Consider the following 22,866-nt stretch of genomic DNA (forward strand, 5'->3'; position numbering starts at 1 on the left):
TAATGACCAAAAACTTTTTTATTAATCTAAACACATATGCACTTGCATGAGGGAATTGGTTACTTTTAAGTTTAGCATTTAAAAACAAAGGTTGCATTCTACAGTGGTGCGAATGCCATGAACCAAGGTGGTACAGACCGCGGACACACAAAGCTCTGAGAATGCTCTCTCACTTTGGCTATAATAGTCTAGAACATTACAGGCACAATGTTATGTCACTTCTTCACCTCCCCGAGATCATCAATGCTGTCATCATCAACCTGTTGAACAGAAAGAGGTGTTTAGTGACAATATCACTTGAAATATTGTACACACTACAACTTAAAGCTAGTCCCACACAGGCTAATCCTTATCGTTTTCCAATATAGCTACACATGTGTATGTCCATATTGGATGTTACCTGGCTGTTGAACAGGCCAGGTGGTCGGATCATCTAGAGACCACGTTGGGTCCTGTTAAGAGTAGATGTAAGTTGAATTTACACAGGAGTCACCAATCTTGCCAAAATTGTACCTTGAGGTGCCCATTATCTGCAGCTTCTCACTGAGTGTGTTTGGGTGGGAATAACTTCCCAAAGCAAATTTGATATTCTAACACACTTGCCCTCTCCTATGACTACAATGTATTGCACTGGTCGGGCTGCTAGTTTCTATAACAAAATAATCACTTCAGCCCTATACTATGCAAGTCCAACCACCACATATAGTTGCTGCCTATTATACTGCCCTTTCACTTGCAAATCAAATATATTTCACTTCTCTAATATCCATCCACCTTCTACCACACTCCCCAAACCACCCTCAGTTCATTTACTCTAGTAACCAAAGACAAAAGTCTCTACCCTCCCTTTTCCCCCACCACTGGCTTACTTCTTCACCCGTCTCTTTCCACTAGCACATTACCATCCTCCATTTCACCAATCCTAAAAAAATAAAATCCCAACATCTCTTGACCCAACTTTCACTCTTTCGCCTCTCCGCCTCCAAACTACTTGAGTGACTTGTGTACAACTGCTTCTCTCACTTTCTCTCCTCTCATTTAATTATTAACGCTCTGCAATCTGGGTTCCATCCCAACATTACAATCAGACTGTACACACCAAAAGGATCAACCATTTATACTGAGCTTATGGAAAAGCATCTATGGGTCACTTATCCATACTCATCCTTCTGAACCTCTCTGCTGCTTTCAACATTGTTGATCACCCTCTTCTCTTGCACTCTGTTACAGTGCTTTCCTTGTTTACTTCCTACCTAGTGGAACGCTTCTTTAGTGTCTACCTCTGGCACATCCACCTTTCTACTTTATCTGTAGGGATCCCTCAGGCCCCTGTTCTTGGCCCTCTGTTTTTCTCACTCTACACCTTTTCTCTTGGGAAACTAGATTATTCATTCATTCAGTACAACTTCTATGCCAACGGCACCCAAATTTACTTTTCCATCCCTGTTTCTCATGTAGCCAATTGTCTGATATCTCTGATATTATCTGGTATATTCAAATGGATGTCCTAAAGCACAACATGACCAAAGCAGAGCTTATCTTCCCTCCTCCGAGCACCCCTCAAATCTCCCTCACCATCAATAATACTACAGTTTCCTCAGTCTCCCAAGCACTCTGCCTTGGTGTTACACTTACCTCCACCCTCTGCTTTATGCCTCACATTCAGTCTCTGTCCTGTTGCTTCCACCTTAGAAATATTGCAATATATCCTTTTCATACCAAATATGCTACCGAAACTCTTATGCAGTCTCTTCAAATCTCCCACACTGACTACCACAACCTCCTCCTATTTGGCATTCCCCTAACCCATCTAACTCTGCTTCAATCCATTCTAAAACCATATGCTGGCTCTCCATGTCCTCCAGAATCCATTTTAAATTACTCATCTTCCCCTTCAAAGCCCTTAACAACACTACCCCTTCATTCTCCCTCGACCTCTTAGATGTGATAATCACATCTCACACATTACAAAACTTACGACATGCTGCTCTCCACTTATGGAATTTCAAACCACGCCCAATCAGACACTCACAGCCTTCAAATATTTAAACGCTCTCTGAAAACCCATCTCTTTATTGGAGTTTTCCTTACTCCCAAAACTAATGCACCCTCACAACTGTTCCAATCGCCACTCTGAGCCATACTTATTCCTCGTTTCAGCTGTGCCCCCTTCCAATTACAATGTAAGCTCCATCACGAGCAGTGTCCGCTTTGTTTTCATGTCTGCATTTATCTTTTCTAACCTGTATGTTCCTGTATGCCCTCCTTACAAATCAGTGATAATAAAAATACATTGAACTATATATATTATTAGCACCAATTGAAACATATAAACATGGCAGAGAGAACCATGTACAGAAACCCAACGGGGTAACAATATCAACAGTGAATTGCTACAATACTGAAGTGTTACACTTTCCCCCACTCCTAGGTGAGGGGCTCAACCTGTGGATAGAATACAGCTGTACCAATATAAAGGCAATGAAAGCAACTGTACAGTAATGGTGCAAGATGCCCTTGTCCAAGAAACATACAGGTAAGGACATGATTGAAAATGATGGGCCTATTTAGAATCAGGAAGCAGTATAGTTCAAATCTAAAAGGGGAACAAAAAAAAAAAAAAAGAAAAAAGTGCATGCCCTACATTTGACTATAAAAAGGGGGTTCGCATGCACATTGTTTTTTTTTTTATTGAGCTGTACAATATAGCAAGTTATTGTTCAAATAGTATACCTATAAACATTTAAATTACATCTGGAGGAGGCAAAACTTATCTTGGTTATAAGTACAGCAGTGATCAAAAACATGATACATCTTGGTTTTTTTGAAGGGATCAGACATTACATAAGGAAAGAAGTTTAGAATCTCAAAATCTGTTCAAACTTAAGCAGGAGGTTAACCCAAAGTATTTGTGGACATGCTCACATTCTCCACTGACGCACAAGACAACAATGTAGCACTGGATTTGTTCTTTTAGTACACATTACCTCTGGCCATTTTTCCTGGATTACATCAATAATGTCATCTGTGAAGTCTCCCTGAATAATGATTTCGTCCTCCCCTGTCACTGATGCACCACAGGAGAATTTCTGAGCAAAGAATCTTTGTGCTTCCTTGAGATCAATTTCTGCAAACAATAAGTATCAACACCATCTGTATCTAATACAAAAACATGACAAACAGTGAAAGATAGTGTTGAAGTTTCACTGCACTTACCAAATGTTGCTAGACCACATACCCGCGTCACATATTTCTTCTTTGCTCTGGGGATTTTGGCTATTGTAACCTTCTGAGGTACAGTCTTCTTCTTCTGTTTAATCTGACCTCTCCCTCCTGCAGAATTGTATAGTTCAGAATCAAATACGAATATTAAAAATATAACACTGCATCTACTCAAGTTTTAGGAAGGATTTTTTTAAAATACTGAAACTATTCCCTATTAAAAACAGAATTGCCTGCAATGCCTTCATGTTCACTCACAACTATTTTTTATTAGGCATACCAGAACTTGTGCAGTGTATGGACCAGCCCAGCCACTTAATAGCTGCAAAGGGCCTGCTTGTATCGGTCTACATGTACATTCATTTCTAGAAATTATTTACATAAATGATCTAAATTTTCCATATCACTTTGTTTCTCAAGACTTTAAAAGACATTGGCTACTATTCTTACTCACTTTACTAGTTCCTTACAATGCACTGTTCACAACATTTCAGCTATTTCTTTCAGAAATAATATCATACCCTCTTAAATCCAATTCAAGCTACTGACCCTCACACCTCCCTTTTATATATTTCTGACCTACTCATTGGTTAATCAAAGCCAAAAAGTATATACAAGACTGTAATATTGAAACAATGAAATAGTGACTCACTTGTTAAACGTCTGATGCATTTAAATGCCTTAAAAAGAGATGATGTCTCACACTAAGCTGTACTTCACCATGTAAGAGCGGAGCCAGAAAGTTGAGGCGTATTTAAACCATTAAACCAATCTGACATGACCGATTATTAGTTCTAAATTGTTATTAACATTTTTAATGCAGCAGTGTGAGTTATAGAATGTTAACACATTCATTTCACCGAGGCAGTAACAGAACAATTTAGATCTATGGAGGTTATCTGAGCACAGTTTCAGACCAAGAGATACACAGATATGAAAGCAGATTCACAGCCACAGAAAACTACAATTTGTACGACGCAAATGAAAATAAAGTGATCGGCTCCATCAGAAATATCATAACTTTACCTCTTTTTTGTTTTTTTTTCTCCTCCTCTTCACCAGCTGTGGTTGGACCCTCACCGCCGACAGTTTCAACTTTGGGAGAATTCCCTTTGAAAGCATCAGACAAATCCAGGTTATTAGTAAAAAGTGCACCATAAAACAGACATAAATATGCAGTAACCAAAATCTGGGGGCATTGACTCACTCTCTCTCCACTTTGGCTTAATTCCTTTACACTTGGGCATTCAGCTATTATAACTACATGAAACATTACTTTTTTTTATTTTTATTGATTCCTCTGTAGGATTTTTATGGAACTTTTTGTGTGGATTGTTTTTTTTTGCAGTTATATTTTCCTAATACAGCTAAGAATGTTCCTGGAAACACGACACATTTCTTTTATGTGTATTTTATTTTGTCTGATTTAAGAGAATTATACACTTTGTGAACAACAAAAAGTAAAAAAAAATAAAAAAAAATGTTCACATGAAAAAAAGCAGGTGGCTTAAATAATTACTCTTATTAAATTTATACAACCCTAAACAGAGTGTCTGTATTTCAATTTGATGTAACGGGAGTGCATCAGTCTGGTAACAGTGTACATATAATCTCTAAATAAATTAAGGAACTTCCTTTTGGATCAACACATTACATGTAGAAGATGTGTTTTCATGAGGTTCAAAGGCAAAAATTTTACCTCTGTTTGTTGAATAAGACAAAAAGAAATATGTTTAAAAAAGTAATATCGAGGCAGACTTTAAAGAACAGATAACGCACATACAAATATTAAGTAGGTTAAAACATTCCACATCACAAATTATCATTTAAAGTCCACCCTACATTGGAGTCCATGGATACAGCAAGATGTAGATGTGCTGGGTTCCTTTACAGTGCATGTGTACATCTCATTTCTGACCAATGCCATGACCATAGTGTATCTCCTCCCACAACACATGAAGAAATATTAAACTTCTATATGATCCTATCCATGAGATCCCTCATCAATAGGGATTTTAGTCTGGATGACATACTAGCTACATGTGCATCCACTTTTGGGATCAAGCTCAACTTTGGAGCTGTTCCATCGCTGAACAGATACATATCTTCTAATCTCTATAAGTTAGACTGACACATTTCCACCTGTGTCCGTTCCTTATGGATTAGCTCTTTCACCACTGATGTACACGTCAAAATACTCTCCATCCAAGGCACAAAAGTGAAGACAGGGATCATAAAGTGTGCTTATAGCCTACACACAGTCGAAGAAGCCATTTGCGGGCTAAACTAATACTTCTTAGAATGAAGCTGATCAATTCACTACGAATCAGTGACGTTAACGAGGCAGAGAGTTACCTGATCCTAGTGAAATTATGTGCTGCACTCATGACGACAGCCTTCGTGTAACGTGAGCATTCCCATGATTACTACCCACAAAATGACAGCCTTGGATGTCTGTAGGTGAAGTACGTTCTTTACGGAGCAAGCAAGTAGTTTATCAATCTTTATTAAGAAATAGTATAACTAATTAGGTTTCAGAGCAGACTTGGTTGTTAATTACCTTTACATACTATCTGAATACTTTAGTGTCGGCTATATGGTTTAAATAATACGCACTTGGCAGCAGGATTCCATAGAAGGTATTGAAATTGAGCAGAACATTAACACAACAATACAGTTTTCTCTTACCTAATGTAAGTTTAGCAAATTCTTTTGGGAAATTCTTCTCTAGCCACTGTCTGCACTTTGTGACATCGGGCATATATTCACAGTACTGAAACGAGAAACCTAGTGAATCAACCTTGAAACAGACAGTATTCATATAGGGTAACAGTGCAATTCATTTATCTTAGTCCTGAATAACAAATAATATTTACAGTAAGGAATCAGGTAGTACACAACTTTCTGGTTGTGTACACCAAACTCCTGCGGTGCAATTCAGATTATTATTAACTACTATTAAGATGTTTTAACTATTAATGACAATGCCCACAGACACTTGTCAGTCTCTTCTCTTGCGTTGCAATCACCACAACCCTTCTGTAGAGTTATTACTGCAATTGCCTCTAAACTCACTCACATTCTTACTGGGCTTCCCAGTTGGAAAAATTCCCATTATTTTACTTATTGTTCCACAATGTCTAAACCCATTGCATGTGGAAATAAAGTCATATCCACCTAAAGAGAAAAAAACAAAACCTACTGCCAATACATAGTAAAGTAGTCATACCCCACAACGATTTGGATAAAACCAGCCTGCGCTTTGATCTGCCCCTACGACACTAACCTTTGCAATCTTTCCAATCAATATTCAAAAAGGTACAAGCTGTCTAATGCAAAGTTAGTCTGCAGGAAGCACCCTCATAGCAACCAGACCGCTGCACTATGTACTGCAGCATACAGAGGCACCAGATTTTCATCAGCTTGTAGAGGCAGGTGGAAGGAGAACTACTTTACCATGTACTTTCCACCAGAAGACCACAGCAACAGTTTTAATCATGATTTTAAAATGGAGAACAGCTTTAATATTCAACACATAAATATTTTTAGTTCCCTAGAAGTCCACTTTCATAAAAATGTGTCTAACACACCTAAGGGCTAGATTTACTAAGCTGCGGGTTTGAAAAAGTGGGGATGTTGCCTATAGCAACCAATCAGATTCTAGCTTTCATTTATTTAGTACCTTCTACAAAATGAGCTAGAATCTGATTGGTTGCTATAGGCAACATCCCCACTTTTTCAAACCCACCGTTTAGTAAATCTAGCCCCTAGACTTTTTCCCAAACACATCATACACAACTTCACATAAATCCCCTGCCTCTAGACCCCGTCCCCAAGCTACTGTATTGTTTAAGAATTATCACATCTGAATAAGACAGACAGGAGACAACCAATTGAACTGTACTAAATGGTGAGCTTTAAAACTAGGCTTACTAGAACCAAATAAATTAGATACAGTCCTATAATAAACATTTTTAAGCATCCATCCCAAAATAGGTACATTAGTGAAATACAGTAATTTGAAAAAGTCTGAACACTCCTGGCCAAACTGTCTGTTTTAATTTACATTTAAAAGACGTTAATAAAAAACTTTACATTGTACAAACTTACAATCCATATACTGCACATTTTAATACACACAGCTACTACTTGCTGAATTTAAACCAATTGAAAAAAATAAAAACCAGGGAATGTGGCGTATGCAAAGGTTCAGACACCTTGTCAGTCACTACTTTGTAATATCTCCATTGACAAAAATTACAGCTCTCACACATTTCTGTAGCCAACTGGATCCTTCCTTTCTATCCTTGTCTTGTTTTCCCTGCTACTTTATTCTTCATTTAAGCAGTAAATCTCCCACTCTCCTCCATACAAAACAAAAAAAAAAAAAAACTGGTCCAATTATCTGCCGGCACCTCTGTGTATGCTCCAGCCTGTAGTTTAGAAGTGAACCCCAGCAGGTGCTGGTTGTCATTGCAGCCCTGGCACATCTATGGTCTGCAGGAACTAGTAGGAGTTGTAGGAGTGAGGTTCTTATGAACTGTAGGGGTCCTGGTAATGTGATACCCCACAGTTTTGATATTTGGGAGGGGGTTGGGGCAACAGGTCACTTTTAAAAGCAAGAATAAATAGTGTATCAAACTGACTTTTATGAATGTAGTATTTATAGTCTTAAGAAAAAATATAACCAAATCTTACCTCTGTCGGCAATGAACACACTGTAAAGATAAAGAATATATAGAGCGTTAAGTATGCAAATAATATTTCAAAAGTGCCTCAGTAGATTTACTAAATCTGTAGTATAAAAACAAGAATAGACATATGATAGGCACGATTAAAAATGTAGAATACTTTTTGTGTGTGTTAAATCCTTTTCTCTGAATCCACTGGGGAACAATGAGACAATGGGGTAGAGGTTCCAATTAAGACAGTGACAACTCCGTTTACTAACCAAACCTCATGGGACAAAACCGGAGAGAAAAACAAAAACCAAAACAATTCTTCTGAAAATATTTACCAGGAGAACTAGAGTAAAACGGTTAGCGCTCTTGGAGCCCAACAGAGGGGCAGCCGGGAGGCATTAAAAAGTAGCCAGGTGGGGGCAGTTGTAATATTTTGCATTAATATTTAAACATTTTGGAGGTTATTGCCCACACCTGACAGGACTGGTCAGACTGGTGGCCATTGTTCTGTAGTGCTCACATAGTGCCTGTTGTAATAGGAGAAACAAAAGGTTTATGCTATTATAATACGACTGCTGGGCTTCAAGAGCCGAGTGGCAAAAAAAAACAGTGGACCACCCAGGAAATAGGTGCTGGGGAGAACACTGCTTTCTATAGGTGTCCCTTAGCACATCTGCTGGAATTATCCTTAACTTCAGCCATTTTGTAAAGAGGGATTTAACATTTCTAAAAATATTTTAGCTGATGGAGTGCCAAACGATCCAGAGCTCTGGATTTTAAACTTAATAAATAGCCCGATTGCCAGGTATAAGAAATCCCTTTTGAGGCACTTTAACAATGCAGCAAAAGCGGTCATCCCAGTCAAGTAGAAATCCCCTACCTCTTCATCAATCCGGGACTGGATGATAATATAGGATTCACTACAACTTTGTTCAGACATCTAAATAACATTTCACATATAGTCAAAATGGTGACTGAGCCTTAGAGTGCTGTGATTATTAGATCACTGTTCGTATATAGGCGCACATAACCCCTCACTTCCTCCCTCCTCGTTTTTTTCTCCCGTTAGAGAAGAAAATACCAATAAGTGCTGGAACAAGTTATTAAGCACGGATATTTACAGTAATTGTCTCTTGATGGACCAATAAATATAGATGGCAAAAAAAGAAAAAATTCCCATTTCTCACTTATCCACTTGAGGGAACACCAAGATGATGTAGACATGGGTGTACATCAAATGCATCCCACTCTGTAAGAAGGTATGTTGCTTCGTAAGAGCACTAACCTCTTCTGGAAGAAAACAGAGTGCAGAGAACTGAACTTTGAGTGCATCAACCATGAACCAGGCCATCCTTTAGAACAGGCCTGGCCAACCTGAGGCTCTGCAGGTGTTGTGAAACTACAACCTACAGAATGCTTAGGCATTAGCTAGCCAGCTAATAGCTTGCAGGGCATGCTGGGAGTTGCAGTTTCACAACAAGTGGACAGCCACAGGTTGGCCAGGCCTGCTTTTGAACAATAGGAGATGGCCCAACTTAAAGTTGGAAGCCTCATAATTTCACACCAGGAAACACATCACTGGCAAAAGATATTTGTTTGCCAAAACAAGCTTTTGAGCCCCAAACATGACCTTGATAACCCTATATCGTAAGAATCATGGCTTCAACTGCCACACTGTTACAGTCATCTCACTGGAGGAAGACGCCTGGATGGGCCCAACTACATCCTGAGAATATCCCTGTACCATGACTGTTTTGGCCAGTTCGATGCCGCAAACTATACTCAGAAGCCTATTTATGGAAAATGTGCAGGAGCATCGATACCTGTAAAACAGATGAATCAGAGAAAAACCCTATAGAACAGACATAGCGTCTAAAATAAAAGGCCTGCGGATCCATCTTGTGGATCAACGAGATACCTTAATGTCGTTGTCTAGCTGACCCCATCTGTTCAATCTGTAGAAACTGACCTCTCCCAAATGTAGCGGCGTGCCTGCTGAGAAAATCAGCATCCACGATTTACACCTCTTGTATAAACACTGCTGCAATTGGAGGCACATATAGTGATCCTGAAGGTCCCCTACTTTGCAATGGAACTCTTGAACCTACTCTGATGATTAATGTACATCACTGTGGTAGTGTTGTCAGACTGATCTCCTGTGAGCTTCTCCCAGGAGGTAGTCATCCCTAAACTCTTGGACATAGATCAGAACCTGGGACTCTTCAGCCTTCAACCTGTCAGATTTGCAGGCTGAGCAAAGGAATGCCTGTCGTACTGACCACAGGGCAACCTAGCATGACATTTAAACAAATGTAAAATGTCAAAGAAGCCCTCATAGACAGGCAGATACAGGGTACACAATAAGGAAGAAAGTGAACCTGTAAAGACAGACACAGAGAAACAGCAGTGTTTCTATTTAGCAGGCTTCAGTCAGAATATCGATGCCCATCAAGGAGGAGGTGCCATGTTGCCCAGGAAGCACTCCTCCGCGCCCCCATGCCCCTCCAAGCGCACCCAATACCTGCCCAGCACTATCAGCCCATAGAGCTCCACTATGAGTTGAGGGGCACTGCACTTCTTGAGGCTGACCACGGCTGAACTGTCTGCACCTCCTAGCACCGGGACGGGAGAGTTAGCTCCTTCACTGCGCGGTCTGAAACTATAGTTGAGAACAAGGTGGCAGTAGGAGAACGTACTGAGATCTGTGCCTCCTCATGCCCACTCCAGTATGCCTGGCAAGACTGTGTGCTCCAGATATCCACAGCAATAAACTTAAGAGCTAAAAATTCAGCTCTTGCTGGCTTTGGATAGCCATAATGAGGACTCTAAAAGTGGCGTTACAGACCTGTAGATACTGAGAGCAAGGGAAACTGGATGGTAATATACCCTTTGAAACAGGTCAGAGGTAAAAAGTAATGTATTTTTCAGAAAATACACACATTTTAATTTTTTTGCTTTTGTTTTTGAAACGTTTATTTTTGACGAGTCAAAACGATATATCCAAAACATAGCAAAAACAGAATTTATACTTACAATAAATCTCTTTCTCTGAGTCCATCTGGGGGACACTGCTTAACCATGGGGTTGAGTAGGGAGGGGAGGAGTCTGGCACCTAAAGAGTTAACTTTCTTCCTGCTGACAGCATATCCCCCCCACCAATTCCCCACATACCTCAGTATGATTACCAAAGCCCTAGGACGAGAGGCCAATCAACCAAGATACACCACTCAGCAGAGGGGGGAGTGGAGAGAAGAGATAAACAACGAGAAGGGGGGTACCGCAGTGTCCCCCAGATGGACTCAGAGAAAGAGATTTATCGTAAGTATAAATTCTGTTTTCTCTATCATTCATCTGAGGGACACTGCTTAACCATGGGGACTTACTAAAGCAATCCCTCTGAAGGGTGGGACCGCTCTGATCTCCTTGCACGTAGAACACTACAGCCAAAGGAGGCGTCCCCAGACGCAAATACATTAAATTGGTAGAATTTCGTAAAGGTATGGACCGAGGACCAGGTGGCTGCCCTGCACAGCTGGTCCGCCGTGGCTCCATTCCGTGCCGCTCAAGACACCCCAACCGAACGGGTAGAATGGGCAACAATACGCTTCGGCACAGGGAGATTACCACGGACATAAGCCTCCCTGATAGTCAGGGTAAGCCATCTGGCAATAGTTTGCTTAGATGCTGGCCATCCCCGCTTAGAGAAGTCAAATAACACAAATAGAGACTCTGTCTTACGTATCTTTGCAGATCTCTTAACATATATACGTAATGCCCTCACTACGTCCAAATACTTATTTGTTTTCGTTCCTGGAGTCTGAGGCTCCTCTCTGGACACTGGAACCACTATTTCCTGATTAATATGGAAACCTGAGACCACCTTAGGGAGAAAGGACGGAATAGTCCTTAAAACTGCTCTGTCCTCATGAAAGACCAGATAAGGTTCTTTGCAGGATAAAGCTCCCAGCTCAGAGACCCTTCTGGCCGAGGCGATAGTAAGCAGGAAGACTGTCTTCCATGTCAAGAACCGCCACTCTGCCGAGAGTAGAGATTCAAAGGGAGGCTCCTGCAACATGCTAAGGACCAGATTAAGATCCCAAGGTTCCGCAGGATGTACGTAGGGCGGCTGGATGTGAAGCACTCCCTGTAAAAAAAAGTCTTAACATCCGGAAGCTCCGCCAGCCGTCTGTGGAAGTACACTGACAAAGCTGATACCTGAACCTTTAAGGTTCCTAGTTTAAGCCCTGCCTCTAAACCACACTGTAAGAAGGCGAGAAATCTAGCCAGACCAAAGGATCTAGAATTGTAAGCCCTCTTCTTACACCATTTTATATATACATGCCAGATGCAGTGCTAGACCCTGGCCGAAACTGGCTTCCTGGCACTTAGGAGGGTGCCTACCACACTCCCCCGAGAACCACCAGCTGAGGACTTACTTCCTCCACTGGTACTTCCAACAAAGGAAGGCCCCTGCCTGCTTCCTCCGAATGTCCCACCAAAGACATCTGGGGTGGATCCATGCGTAGGTTAGGGTCACGAGAGAGGTCACCATCTTTCTTAGCAGCTCCAAAGACCTGGGCACTGACAGCTTCTTGCCTGACATGACCCTGCCTATCCACTCCATCAGGGACCTTAACCTGTCCTGTGGAGGAAACATTCTGCTGCGTGCTAAGTCCCTTACTAGTCCCAAGAAACTCATTCTTAGACAAGGGATTCCCTGTGACCCTATAACCCTCCAGAGGTTCAGCCCCGGACTGAACGACCCTTCTGGCTTCTGCACCACAATTGGGTTTTATTAAAACCCTTTCCTTCTCTGGTACCTCAAAACCTGTATAACTTTGTTTAAACAAAGCAAATCGACAGCCATGAGCTCTCTCTGCCTTGACTAAGGACAGTGAGGAAATACGGTTAATGAAAACTTGAGACGAACCGGCCCCATGAATTCTATCATGATATCCTGGACCTACCCGTCCGCTGAGGACTTTGCCAACTGCTGGGCGAACCCAAGCAGCCGTCCTCCCACCCCACCCTCTGTGACCAGAGGCAGATGGTAGTCATGCTGCTGGTTTATCCGGCAGCTTAGCAGAAGGGCCCTTTCCTGCTGCAGGGGCAAAGGATGACCTTCCTCTACGGGACTGTCTCCTGGTTCCAACGGCCCCTGAACTGGTAGTCTGGCCTCTGCCAGACCCGCCCCCGTAAAAAGGCTGTCTGAAAGAGCTAAACCTAGGCTTAGCCCTAGGTTTTGGAGTATTTACAGGCAAGGACGTCTTCTTACCACTTGAAGCCTGTAAAATCCAGGAGTCCAACTCTGGACCAAATAGCATCCCACCCGTATACGGGATGGATTCTAACAATATTTTTTTTTACTCTGAATCCGCATTCCAAGTCCTTAACCATAACGCCCTTCTAGCTACTATAGCTGTAGCCGAAATAGACGATGACATGGAGGCCGAATTGTGGGCCGCTTCATATACGTAGCCTGCTGCTTCCTTCAGCTGCATGGCCAGGGGTAGAAGATCTGAATCCTGCAGAGCGGACTCTAACTGCCCTGCCCAGACTTCCATAGCCCTAGCTACCCAGGTAGCAGACAATGCTGGTCTGAGGCTAGTACCGACGGCCAAGACGACTGACTTCAGCAGGGATTTTAATTTACGGTCGGTCGCTTCCTGTAAGGCCGCTGACCCAGGTACAGGTAGTGTGGTCTGGCGAACCAATCTCGCTACTTGTTCCCAACGGGTCATATCCTCCTCTTGGAGAGGATATAATGAGCCAAACTTCTTTGGCATAGAGAACCTTTTATCTGGATATTTCCAAGAGGCCTCTACAATATCTCTCAACTCAGCTGAGGGAGGGAACCTGACCACCTGTTTAGACGCTTTTTTAAAGAGAGAGCGGTCCAAGGACTGCATCTCTTCTATTTCAACAAATCCCAGGGTCTGACGAACTGTTTTAACCAGATCGTCCATACCCTGGTGTCTAGAGTTTCCTTCTGACTCTATTATGGACAAGTCTGAATCGTCCACCAATTCCCCTTCCTCCTCTGAGGAACTCTCAGAGTCAGACACTGACCACAGCGCCTTAGCTAGTCTACGTCTTTTAATACTACGTTTATGTCTGGGATTCTCCAGTAGTTGGTTAAGTCGGTCCAGGCCTTTAGCCACTGCTGACCAACCCACCTCTCCTATCTGGGATACCCCTAGGAGGGCCGGGGAGGGATTTAATCTGACCCCTGGGGAAAATGACTCCTGTCATTCCTCCTGTTATACCCTGAGAAGCCACTGATGTAGATGGGATCTCTACAGGTTTAGATAACAGTTTAACAAGGGTATCAACCCCTTGTGACAAGGTAGCCGCCCATTACATTTTGAACAGACAATATGTTTGGTACATGCTGTTTTACTTTTATCTGCCATCATAAGAAAAAGAAAACTGAATCACATCTCATATACACAAACACTTCTCTAGAAATTATCAGAAAATACAGATTAAGTTATTTAACCTATCATAGTATTTCTGAATACATAAGACAGGTTTGGAGAACTTTCTAGTTTTATTTAAACAACAGTTTTCTCAACACATCATAGTCTTAGTTAATACACATGTATACATATGCACACATACACACACAAAAAAACCAAGTGATACTTAGCGGGGAAGATATGTGTCAACAGTGAACTTCTCTCCAAATGACTGCTGCATCTGTTCTCCTTTTGAACTTTGGCCAAAAAGGAATCTTCCACGTGCTCACTCAGCAGGGGGGGGGGGGGGAAGCGGTGTTCCTCAAACACATTCCCCTGCCACTGGGATTCCTTCTGGGTCTTATTTCATTAACAGCGATTTCCCCTTTCTGTTCTAGGGGAAATCCTGTTAGAATGTGTTCCCCGTACAGCGCTATCACTAGCGCGCCGTCCTTCAAGTTCCCCCTATCATCCCATAGGAGGAGGGGACTTGGTCACTCTAACTGGCTTCCGGGGAACGTCAGCAGTAATGGTGCTTTCTGCCTAATGGCAGCGCCCGTCCTGCTATCAGCGGGGAGAGTCTTGTCGACTGCTTCCCGCTGTTTGAGAAGCGCTTTCCATCCTCTGTCTGCGGGGCCGCCCCCGCTAGCCGGCGTTTCTCCCACGAGTCAGCTCTGTTGGAAACAGAGCCTCTCGCTGCTATCAACAAAACAAACTTTGAAAAGGAAAGAAGAAAACCTATTAGCAGTGAACAGCGTTCACTGAGGAGCTCTTCTGATCCACAGCCCTTCTCCTAGGTCACCCAATTCAAACTGAGGTATGTGGGGAATTGGTGGGGGGGATATGCTGTCAGCAGGAAGAAAGTTAACTCTTTAGGTGCCAGACTCCTCCCCTCCCTACTCAACCCCATGGTTAAGCAGTGTCCCCCAGATGGATGATAGAGAAAGTGAGATTTGACTGTTATAGTAGCTGCTCATAAATTAGAAAGAATAGCACTTCTAGAACAAGGAAATGGAACAACACTGACACATCCGTATCAGATGACGCCGAAATTTGTGTAAGAGCTGGGGAAAGTATAGAGAGGGGAAGGGAACTAGACACGACGAATTCCACTCCAATCATCAGTGTCGAGGGTCTCCCCCATATCTCTTTCCCAGGCAAACTCACGGGGGTTACTTTGATCCAATGTAGCCAGGGAGAGTTCAGAATAGAGGGTGGATATTAGGCAGGCCGTGGATGATTGACGAAGGCATAAATACTCAAAGGAGGTTAGTGGGCGAGCAATGAGCCGGTGCTTGACCACATTTTACGTTTTTTAAGTCTTTAAAAAAAGCATTTAATCTTTTGTCCAAAAGTGCCAGTAGTGCAAAGCAGCTGGAGGATTCTTAGCTAGTGCTATTGCAGTACTGCTTCCTTCTTCATCTACAGTCTGGCTTCTCTGCTTGCAGACTAAAAGCCAGAAGAAGCAAGGTAGGGGGAGGTGGAATTAAGTTACAAACTGCAGCAACAGAGAACAGTTACTACAAGCAGAAGCAGCTGTTTAGAACATCATTCTGCCTGCAAAAAACAGGTGCTCAGTAGATGTGAAACTTCTGCTCATCTCCAAAGCACAAAGTCCCGGCTGTTGCTCAAATTTACAAGCATTATACCATAATAATTGCTAGATTTTCAAGTCTATCCTGATGTAGATATCATAGTTCAGAACACTGACAAAATAGTGACGTAGAACAAAAGCCTAATATTTTGATCTATAGGAATGTCAACAATACTATGTTAGCTTCTCTTAAATAAAGGAGCATCACTGAAACAGAACGTATTAATAAATGAAATCAGGGTCACATTCATACAAGCAAGTATTCAGAGACACTCACTGTATTCCAAGGGGGGTTACTAGATTGGTGTATAACATACTTTTGCAAAAGCTCAAGATAAGAATGGCGTTATTCTCATCAGCATAAAGTTGACTATGCCATTCAACTATCACAGCAAAGAGAACACTGAGGCATCCCTAAGTTGATCTCAAATTTATGAAAATGCTCCTGTATTGTAATCACAATACCTCTGTGTTCACAGATGGATAGTAGAGCAAAGAAGCTAAAAAAAATTGCTAAATACAGGCACATATAAATGTAAATGCATCTTACCAAAATACAAAATACACACTAAAATATAAAAAATATTTTTGGAATCCCTTTGAGCATAGAACTGCACACACTGACCATGATACCATTTTTATGCTCTTTATAATCACTTTAAAAAAAGATATCAGTTACATAAGAGTTTTAATAGAATTTTACATTTAAAATACCTGTCTCCATATATTCAAAACAATGCAAATGTATATTTTACAACTAAAGAATACAATAAAAGTATTGAATTACTTGCCTCCACAGTAAAGGACTTTTAATGGATAATCACCGTCCAATTTGGGGATTCTCACGTCTACTTTGCAATCTGGTATTGGCTCTAAATTCTCAGTTGCTGTACTAGCCATCTCCGAGATCTTAAGAAATAAATTGTAGGATTAAAACTTAGATGAACATATATAAAGGAAAACAGCAAAGATGGTATGTTCTGACAATTTCTTTAGACTGGTTTAAACAGCAAACAGAAAGCTCATTTCCAGCTACTGCATTTCACATTGGTTAGAATGAAAAATGTCAGATACAAAACTTAAGGAAACAATACATGTAAAATGCATTTTATTTAGTGTAAATATGCCCTATTGGTCTGCATTCTGGTTTATGAAACTGCCCCTGTAAAAGCAAACAATCTGAGTGACATTTTTCAGGACTAGATAGAAATGTGCATGGTAAAACATTATACATGTTGCTTTACTACTATAGGCTTCATCTCCTCCATATACCATGTTGTCTGACCAGTCCTCTAGGTTATTTGGGGGTATATTTTACTAAACTACAGGTTTGAAAAAGTGGAGATGTTTCCTATAGCAACCAATCAGATTCTAGTTAGCATTTATTTAGTACATTCTACAAAATGACAGCTAGAATCTGATTGGTTGCTACAAGCAACATCTCCACTCTTTCAAACCAGCAGTTTAGTAAATATACCCCTTGGACTTAAGTAGCATATAAATTATCATATGAATCAAGGAGAATGCTTGTAAGCTTCTGTACCAATGGTACCTACTCCCAACCAAACTGCACAAAATCCCCCCCCCCCCCCCTTTGCTGGAGTGGTTGTAAAGAACCTGGCCCTTTACTGCACATATGGTGGTCACCCTGATCCTGCAGAGATTCTGGTCTGGTGTCCGGGACATCAATCTCACCCTCATCAACATTATTACCCCCCTTCCTCCCTAAATGTGTGCTGCCTCCTCTACCATTCCCACCTCTTTCTAAACATCTGAATAGGCTTACCAGACATGTTCTGAGCACTGCTACATGGCTCCTAGGAAACCTCTAGCCCTCCTACAATTGCTGAGCTCTGAGCACACCTGTGAAATGGAACTAATGACAAGCATTGTAAGGAACTCATCTAGCTCAAGTGTCTACAAAACCTGGAGTCCTCGGACCCAGTACAATAATGTTTCCACTCCTCCTTATTTTAATCGCTCTACCTCGCGCAAAACCTACCTACCTCGGAAAACCTACAATCCCCTCTAGTCTTTGCTGTGTGAGAGGTTCCCCCACCCCTCCCTCTATCAAACCAAAAGCCAAGCATCATAACGATCACTCCTTCGCTGCATAATTGTTCCCTTTGTTTCCTAGATAAGGTTTCATCTCCTCTATGAAGAATGTGAATTAATCTCTGTTTATCAAATGTTTGTACTTCTTGTTCACTTTGATGCTACTAATAAAAAAAAAAATATATATAATATATATATATTATTTTTTTTTTAAATAAAAATGTTTCAATGTCCAGCCTTTTAAGATCACCTCCTTCATTAATTTAAACTTCAAAATTTTTACCCTAAAATACTGCTTGGTTTAGCCTCTTTTAGGTCTTAATTTAAGATAAAAGGACATCAAGAACTGTTTATTACGGTCACTATTGTTGAAATACAAGTCTATTTGTAAGGTGGAAAAAAGGCTCTGCAGCCACCTGCCAACCGGAGGACAACCCAGTGAATGTGTCCTATTCACCGCTTGAATCGAACTGAAATATTTTGTTCCACAAAACATCTTGTTTTTGCCTGTGGGCATAAAATGTGGAGTCTTCATTTTCTTGAACTCCCCTTATCACTACACGTAAAGTGTTGCACCTCTACATAGTCAGCCCATTTGATATACCAACCAAGCTGCATAAAATCAGGCACATTTGCACAAAAGTAGGAACAAACAGCATTTGCACAACAGGACCTTCACTTACCTCAAAGTGCTTTTATATCTAGCAATCTTACTGATTACTTGAAAACAGCGGTTTCATTTTCAAATGCTAGATTTCCTGGTCAAAATGCATACTTAAAATGCAATGGTACATATATAAAATTATACATTTACCATTAAAGGTAATGACAAGTCTGTATCAAATGATACATTTAAGTGAAAAAGTAACAATGAGCGACCGGGAAGAACAAAAAAAACACTGTACATGGAAACAGGGGAAAAACCAGTGGAAAAGTGTAAACATTGCTTACAAAGTGAATACTCTGGTAGAATGAAGAAACAAAAAATCACCCTCCCAGGGCTTTACACACCAGAGACAGCTCCATAATTGATCACACAACTACTGCTAAAAACCCTGGCACAAATCTCCCTCCTCAGCCATTATATATAGCAGTATATTGAAATATCATATTACACTGAGTGGATCATTCCAGTCTCACAATGAGATTGGCAGTGTTCCAATAAGATGCACAACAGCACCAGATTTATAGATTATGTGGCCTGTCCAGGTACTTGACAAGCTCTGAAATAACATGGGCTACCTAAGCAACTGGATGGAACAGCAAGTTCTGAAGATAAATTCGGTTATGTACTGTGTAAGAATAGAGAGAAACACTTTGTCTAGGCCTGCTGCAAATAATCAACCTGAAAAAAAAAAAACAGCATTATGGAAAATGAATGAGACAGTAGGTCTAGTCAGGCCTTAGAACGGGAATAAGAGTAATACAGAGCGGACTATAAGCAAAGCACGATCAGTGTAATACCCCTGAGCGTGTCCATTATCCAATCCGATCTGCTGATGTTAATGTCAGATCATCTGAGTGACTGATATGCTAGTACCACAGACAGCCACCAAACTCATACTGACAGAGACATCAGCACATCGTGCTCACACCCCCCCAGTCCTCTTCTCTAACTTCCACGGCACAATGATACTCTCACACAGCGTGTCCCCTCCATTACCCAAACAGCTGGGCGCCACTGTGCTCTCAGCCGTCGGTATCCCGTTCACATGCAGAAGACAGCTCCGTCCCCAAGGCGTGGAAATCGTCAAACACTACTTCTCCCTGCGCTATTGCCACTTCCGTCGCCGTAATAGGAGCTGTCTTCGGGTTATGATCTTATTTCCGGCATGCCGCAGACGCCATCTTGATACACCCATTTGATGAGATGTGTCATTGAGGTCTGGAATTTCCTTTGCCTTCATTAATTGTATTATGCGACTTTAGTGCAGCTCCATACAGGTTCCTGTATTCCATATACTAGAATCCAACCCGTGCAACCATTTTATGGGCAGTATCCTGAGGCACTGTATGCACAAACTTGTCCAGAATAGCCTGCTCCAAAACTTAGGAGCCACCACCCTGAGGACGAGGCTGAAGTTAGCTTCTTATTCGTTTCTAATTCGTGCTCCAGCTTCTTATTCAGAAAAGCTTATTTTTAAAGGATTAAATCAATTTGGATCACTGATTTCACATCAGATTAACACTACAGGGTGTCCCTTATACAATATGCATTAGTATTTTGCCTAACCCAACAAGCTTATGGGCATGAAATCAGGGGGCAAAGTGGGCAAAGTCACAATATTTTATCATTTTAAGTAGCTGCAGTTTTTCAAGGGTTAAATGCCGTTGGGCTAACAATTTGACAGCAGGAATCAACACAGGGTGGTCAGTTACATATAAAACATCTGTCTTTTGCCTGGCCCAACGCTGTTTTGGGCACGTAATCAGGTGGCAAAGTGGGCACAGATAGCAATTTGAGCATTTTGAATAAGTAGCTGCAGATTTGCTAGGGTTAAATGCCGTTGGGCCAGCAATTTAACAGTGGAAATCAACACAGGGTGGTCAGTTACATATAAAACATCTGTCTTTTGCCTGGCCCAACGCTGTTTTGGGCATGCAATCAGGTGGCAAAGTGGGCACAGATAGCATTTTAAGCATTTTGAATAAGCTGCAGTTTTTCAAGGGTTAAATGGCATTGGAATATTGGACAAGGAAAAAGAGAGTGTATGTAGGGGCACTCCAGGGTATAGAGTATAAAATTTACATTTTATTGGTATTCATTAAAAATTGGATACAACTAGCGAAAATTTAAAATAGATACAAAGTGAGGGGAGTGAAAATAAAATTGCAGTTGCAACTGCAATGTCGCTTGTATTCTCACATAATTTTATTAGTAATAGTATTGATATAATATTGTTAAGCTGCTATGGTAATTGGTTACTCCTTCATCCCTGGGATCTTAAAATAGACCCCAATAATATATAGTTAATACTATGGGTGGTATAGAGTATCAATAAAACCTTTATAATACACACTATCTATTGTATAATGGCTCTCTGTGATTCATACTGGTAAGTATAAGTGACCGTGAATGTCTGAATAAAGTCTGCGTTATTATGTTACAAAGATACACGATGGTGCGCAATGATATGTTTGAATCGTCTATAGCAGAATAAAGACAATTGCTGCACTTATGAGTTAGATAGTCTCTCTATTCACCAGAGATTATCCGCAGGGGTGATAATAGATTAGATTGGGACCATATTCAATAAGGCCTTTTAATATGTATGATTGTCACAGTACATTATAAAGTAGTCATATGCTGACTCATAGTTATAACCCGAATTTCATATAGGGAGATGTATTAACTGATCTCTATGTTCACCGAGAGTCATCTAAAGGAATCAATAGATCTGTTTGAGCTGTAGTTAGTGTAACACACCGTTTTATTGTTATAATTAGTTATATAGTTGCTCTCTGTGATTCATACTAATAAGTATAGATGACCATATATGCCTAAGTAAGGCTGGCGTTACTATGTTGCAAAGGCACACGGTGGTGTCTGTTTCTATAGTAGCACTAGGATCGTCTATGGCAGAATAAAGGTAATTGCTACATTTACAGGCTGAGTGGTCTCTATATTCACAACAAGTTATTTAGAGAGAGTGATGGTAGGTTTAGTTAGAACCATATTAAGTAAAGTCTTATAGTGTGTATAATTGTCACGGTTCACTATGAAATAGTCATATATTGACTCAATATTATAACCCAGATTCATATAAGGAAATACATTGGTAAGTTGACTGATCTCTATGTTCACGAGAGTCATCTGAAGGAGTCAAAAAATTAAATCTATTTAAGCCGTAGTTGGTATAGCTCTTATAGCATATCAGAATATCTCATAATATGGTGAGACAGCTATATATTAGCCCGTTATTACTAGTAAAATGGCAATGTATAGACTCATTGTAGTGACTCAATCTAATCTCAAAAGATCTAGTGTTGAACTCTATTATAAAGTAGGTATTAGTTAGCAGCAGCGTGTGAGATACAATGCGAACGCCGACGCGCGTTTCGCTTGTATGCTTTCTCAAGGCAAGACGAGCCATAGTAGTGATTGGCTATTTAAGCTGTAAAGTAGACGCCCTTTTGTACGCGTCATAGTGGAGATCCAATCAGGAGATCCCTTTCATAGGAATGATCGGCAGTTGTCTCTGCTTATAGTATATCAGGTTCTATCTATCCTAGAATCCTATTGGCACCTTATATTACTATGGAAACCTTTGTTATTTAATCCGTAAATGGAACTCCGTTTCTATCCATGATCTAAAATGCTGTTACGGTAGGTATATCTAGTCATGGAGAAATATATACAGGGAAATATAGAAAGCATTGATATATGTAAAGGGTATGTATCTGATCTAAGATGATATATTATATTGACTACAAAGATGTTATTATCTTTAATATCGGTGTATACCTACTTAAATAGACTCTTATAAAATTATATAACTAATACATATTTATTACCTATATGTGTGAATACATCTCTATGTTCTATTGCAAATAGAAGGCGGAACATATCTGATATGATCTAGGTGGTATATATTATACCTATTGATATTCCTCGTTTATGGGTGAAGTGAGGTGATTAAGTGCTAGATTATAGATATTAGTGACCAAACTAATTTGTATGTTACAATATTAGGGCAATCAAATGCCCTTTTAAAAGTGAACTACTGGATATGCAATTTAAACAAAATAGTATTATAGTTAAATTATAAGTGAGATAGTGTACAAAATTAGATATAATTGTGAATAAGACGAATTATGTAGGAAACATAAATCGATAGTAGTGAAACAAAAAACC

At 40.6% G+C, this 22,866-nt stretch overlaps 1 protein-coding gene across 1 annotated transcript; it reads right to left on the reverse strand.

Moving 5' to 3' along the window:
• DENR (density regulated re-initiation and release factor) lies at nucleotides 1–19,810 on the reverse strand. Its single transcript, XM_075177766.1, has 8 exons — nucleotides 19,675–19,810; nucleotides 16,748–16,865; nucleotides 7,921–7,940; nucleotides 5,911–5,995; nucleotides 4,249–4,332; nucleotides 3,217–3,333; nucleotides 2,988–3,127; nucleotides 1–260 (listed from the first exon to the last, which is right to left on the reverse strand). Exons 2-8 carry the CDS (start codon nucleotides 16,854–16,856, stop codon nucleotides 216–218), a joined length of 600 nt encoding a protein of 199 aa, XP_075033867.1. The 5' UTR covers nucleotides 16,857–16,865; nucleotides 19,675–19,810; the 3' UTR covers nucleotides 1–215.
• Nucleotides 19,811–22,866: the final 3,056 nt, after the last annotated feature.

This window comes from Mixophyes fleayi, chromosome 1, assembly GCF_038048845.1.
Source record: "Mixophyes fleayi isolate aMixFle1 chromosome 1, aMixFle1.hap1, whole genome shotgun sequence".
Lineage (NCBI taxonomy): Eukaryota > Metazoa > Chordata > Amphibia > Anura > Limnodynastidae > Mixophyes > Mixophyes fleayi.

Coding starts and splice junctions, on each gene's coding strand:
- DENR (XM_075177766.1), bottom strand. CDS start 16,856: ATGGCTAGTACAGCAACTGAGAATTTAGAGCCAATACCAGATTGCAAA. Junction 4,333..5,910: donor ATTTGCTAAACTTACATTAG/GTAAGAGAAAAC, acceptor ATGCTTTCAAAG/GGAATTCTCCCAAAGTTGAA. Junction 261..2,987: donor TCCAGGAAAAATGGCCAGAG/GTAATGTGTACT, acceptor TCTGTTCAACAG/GTTGATGATGACAGCATTGA.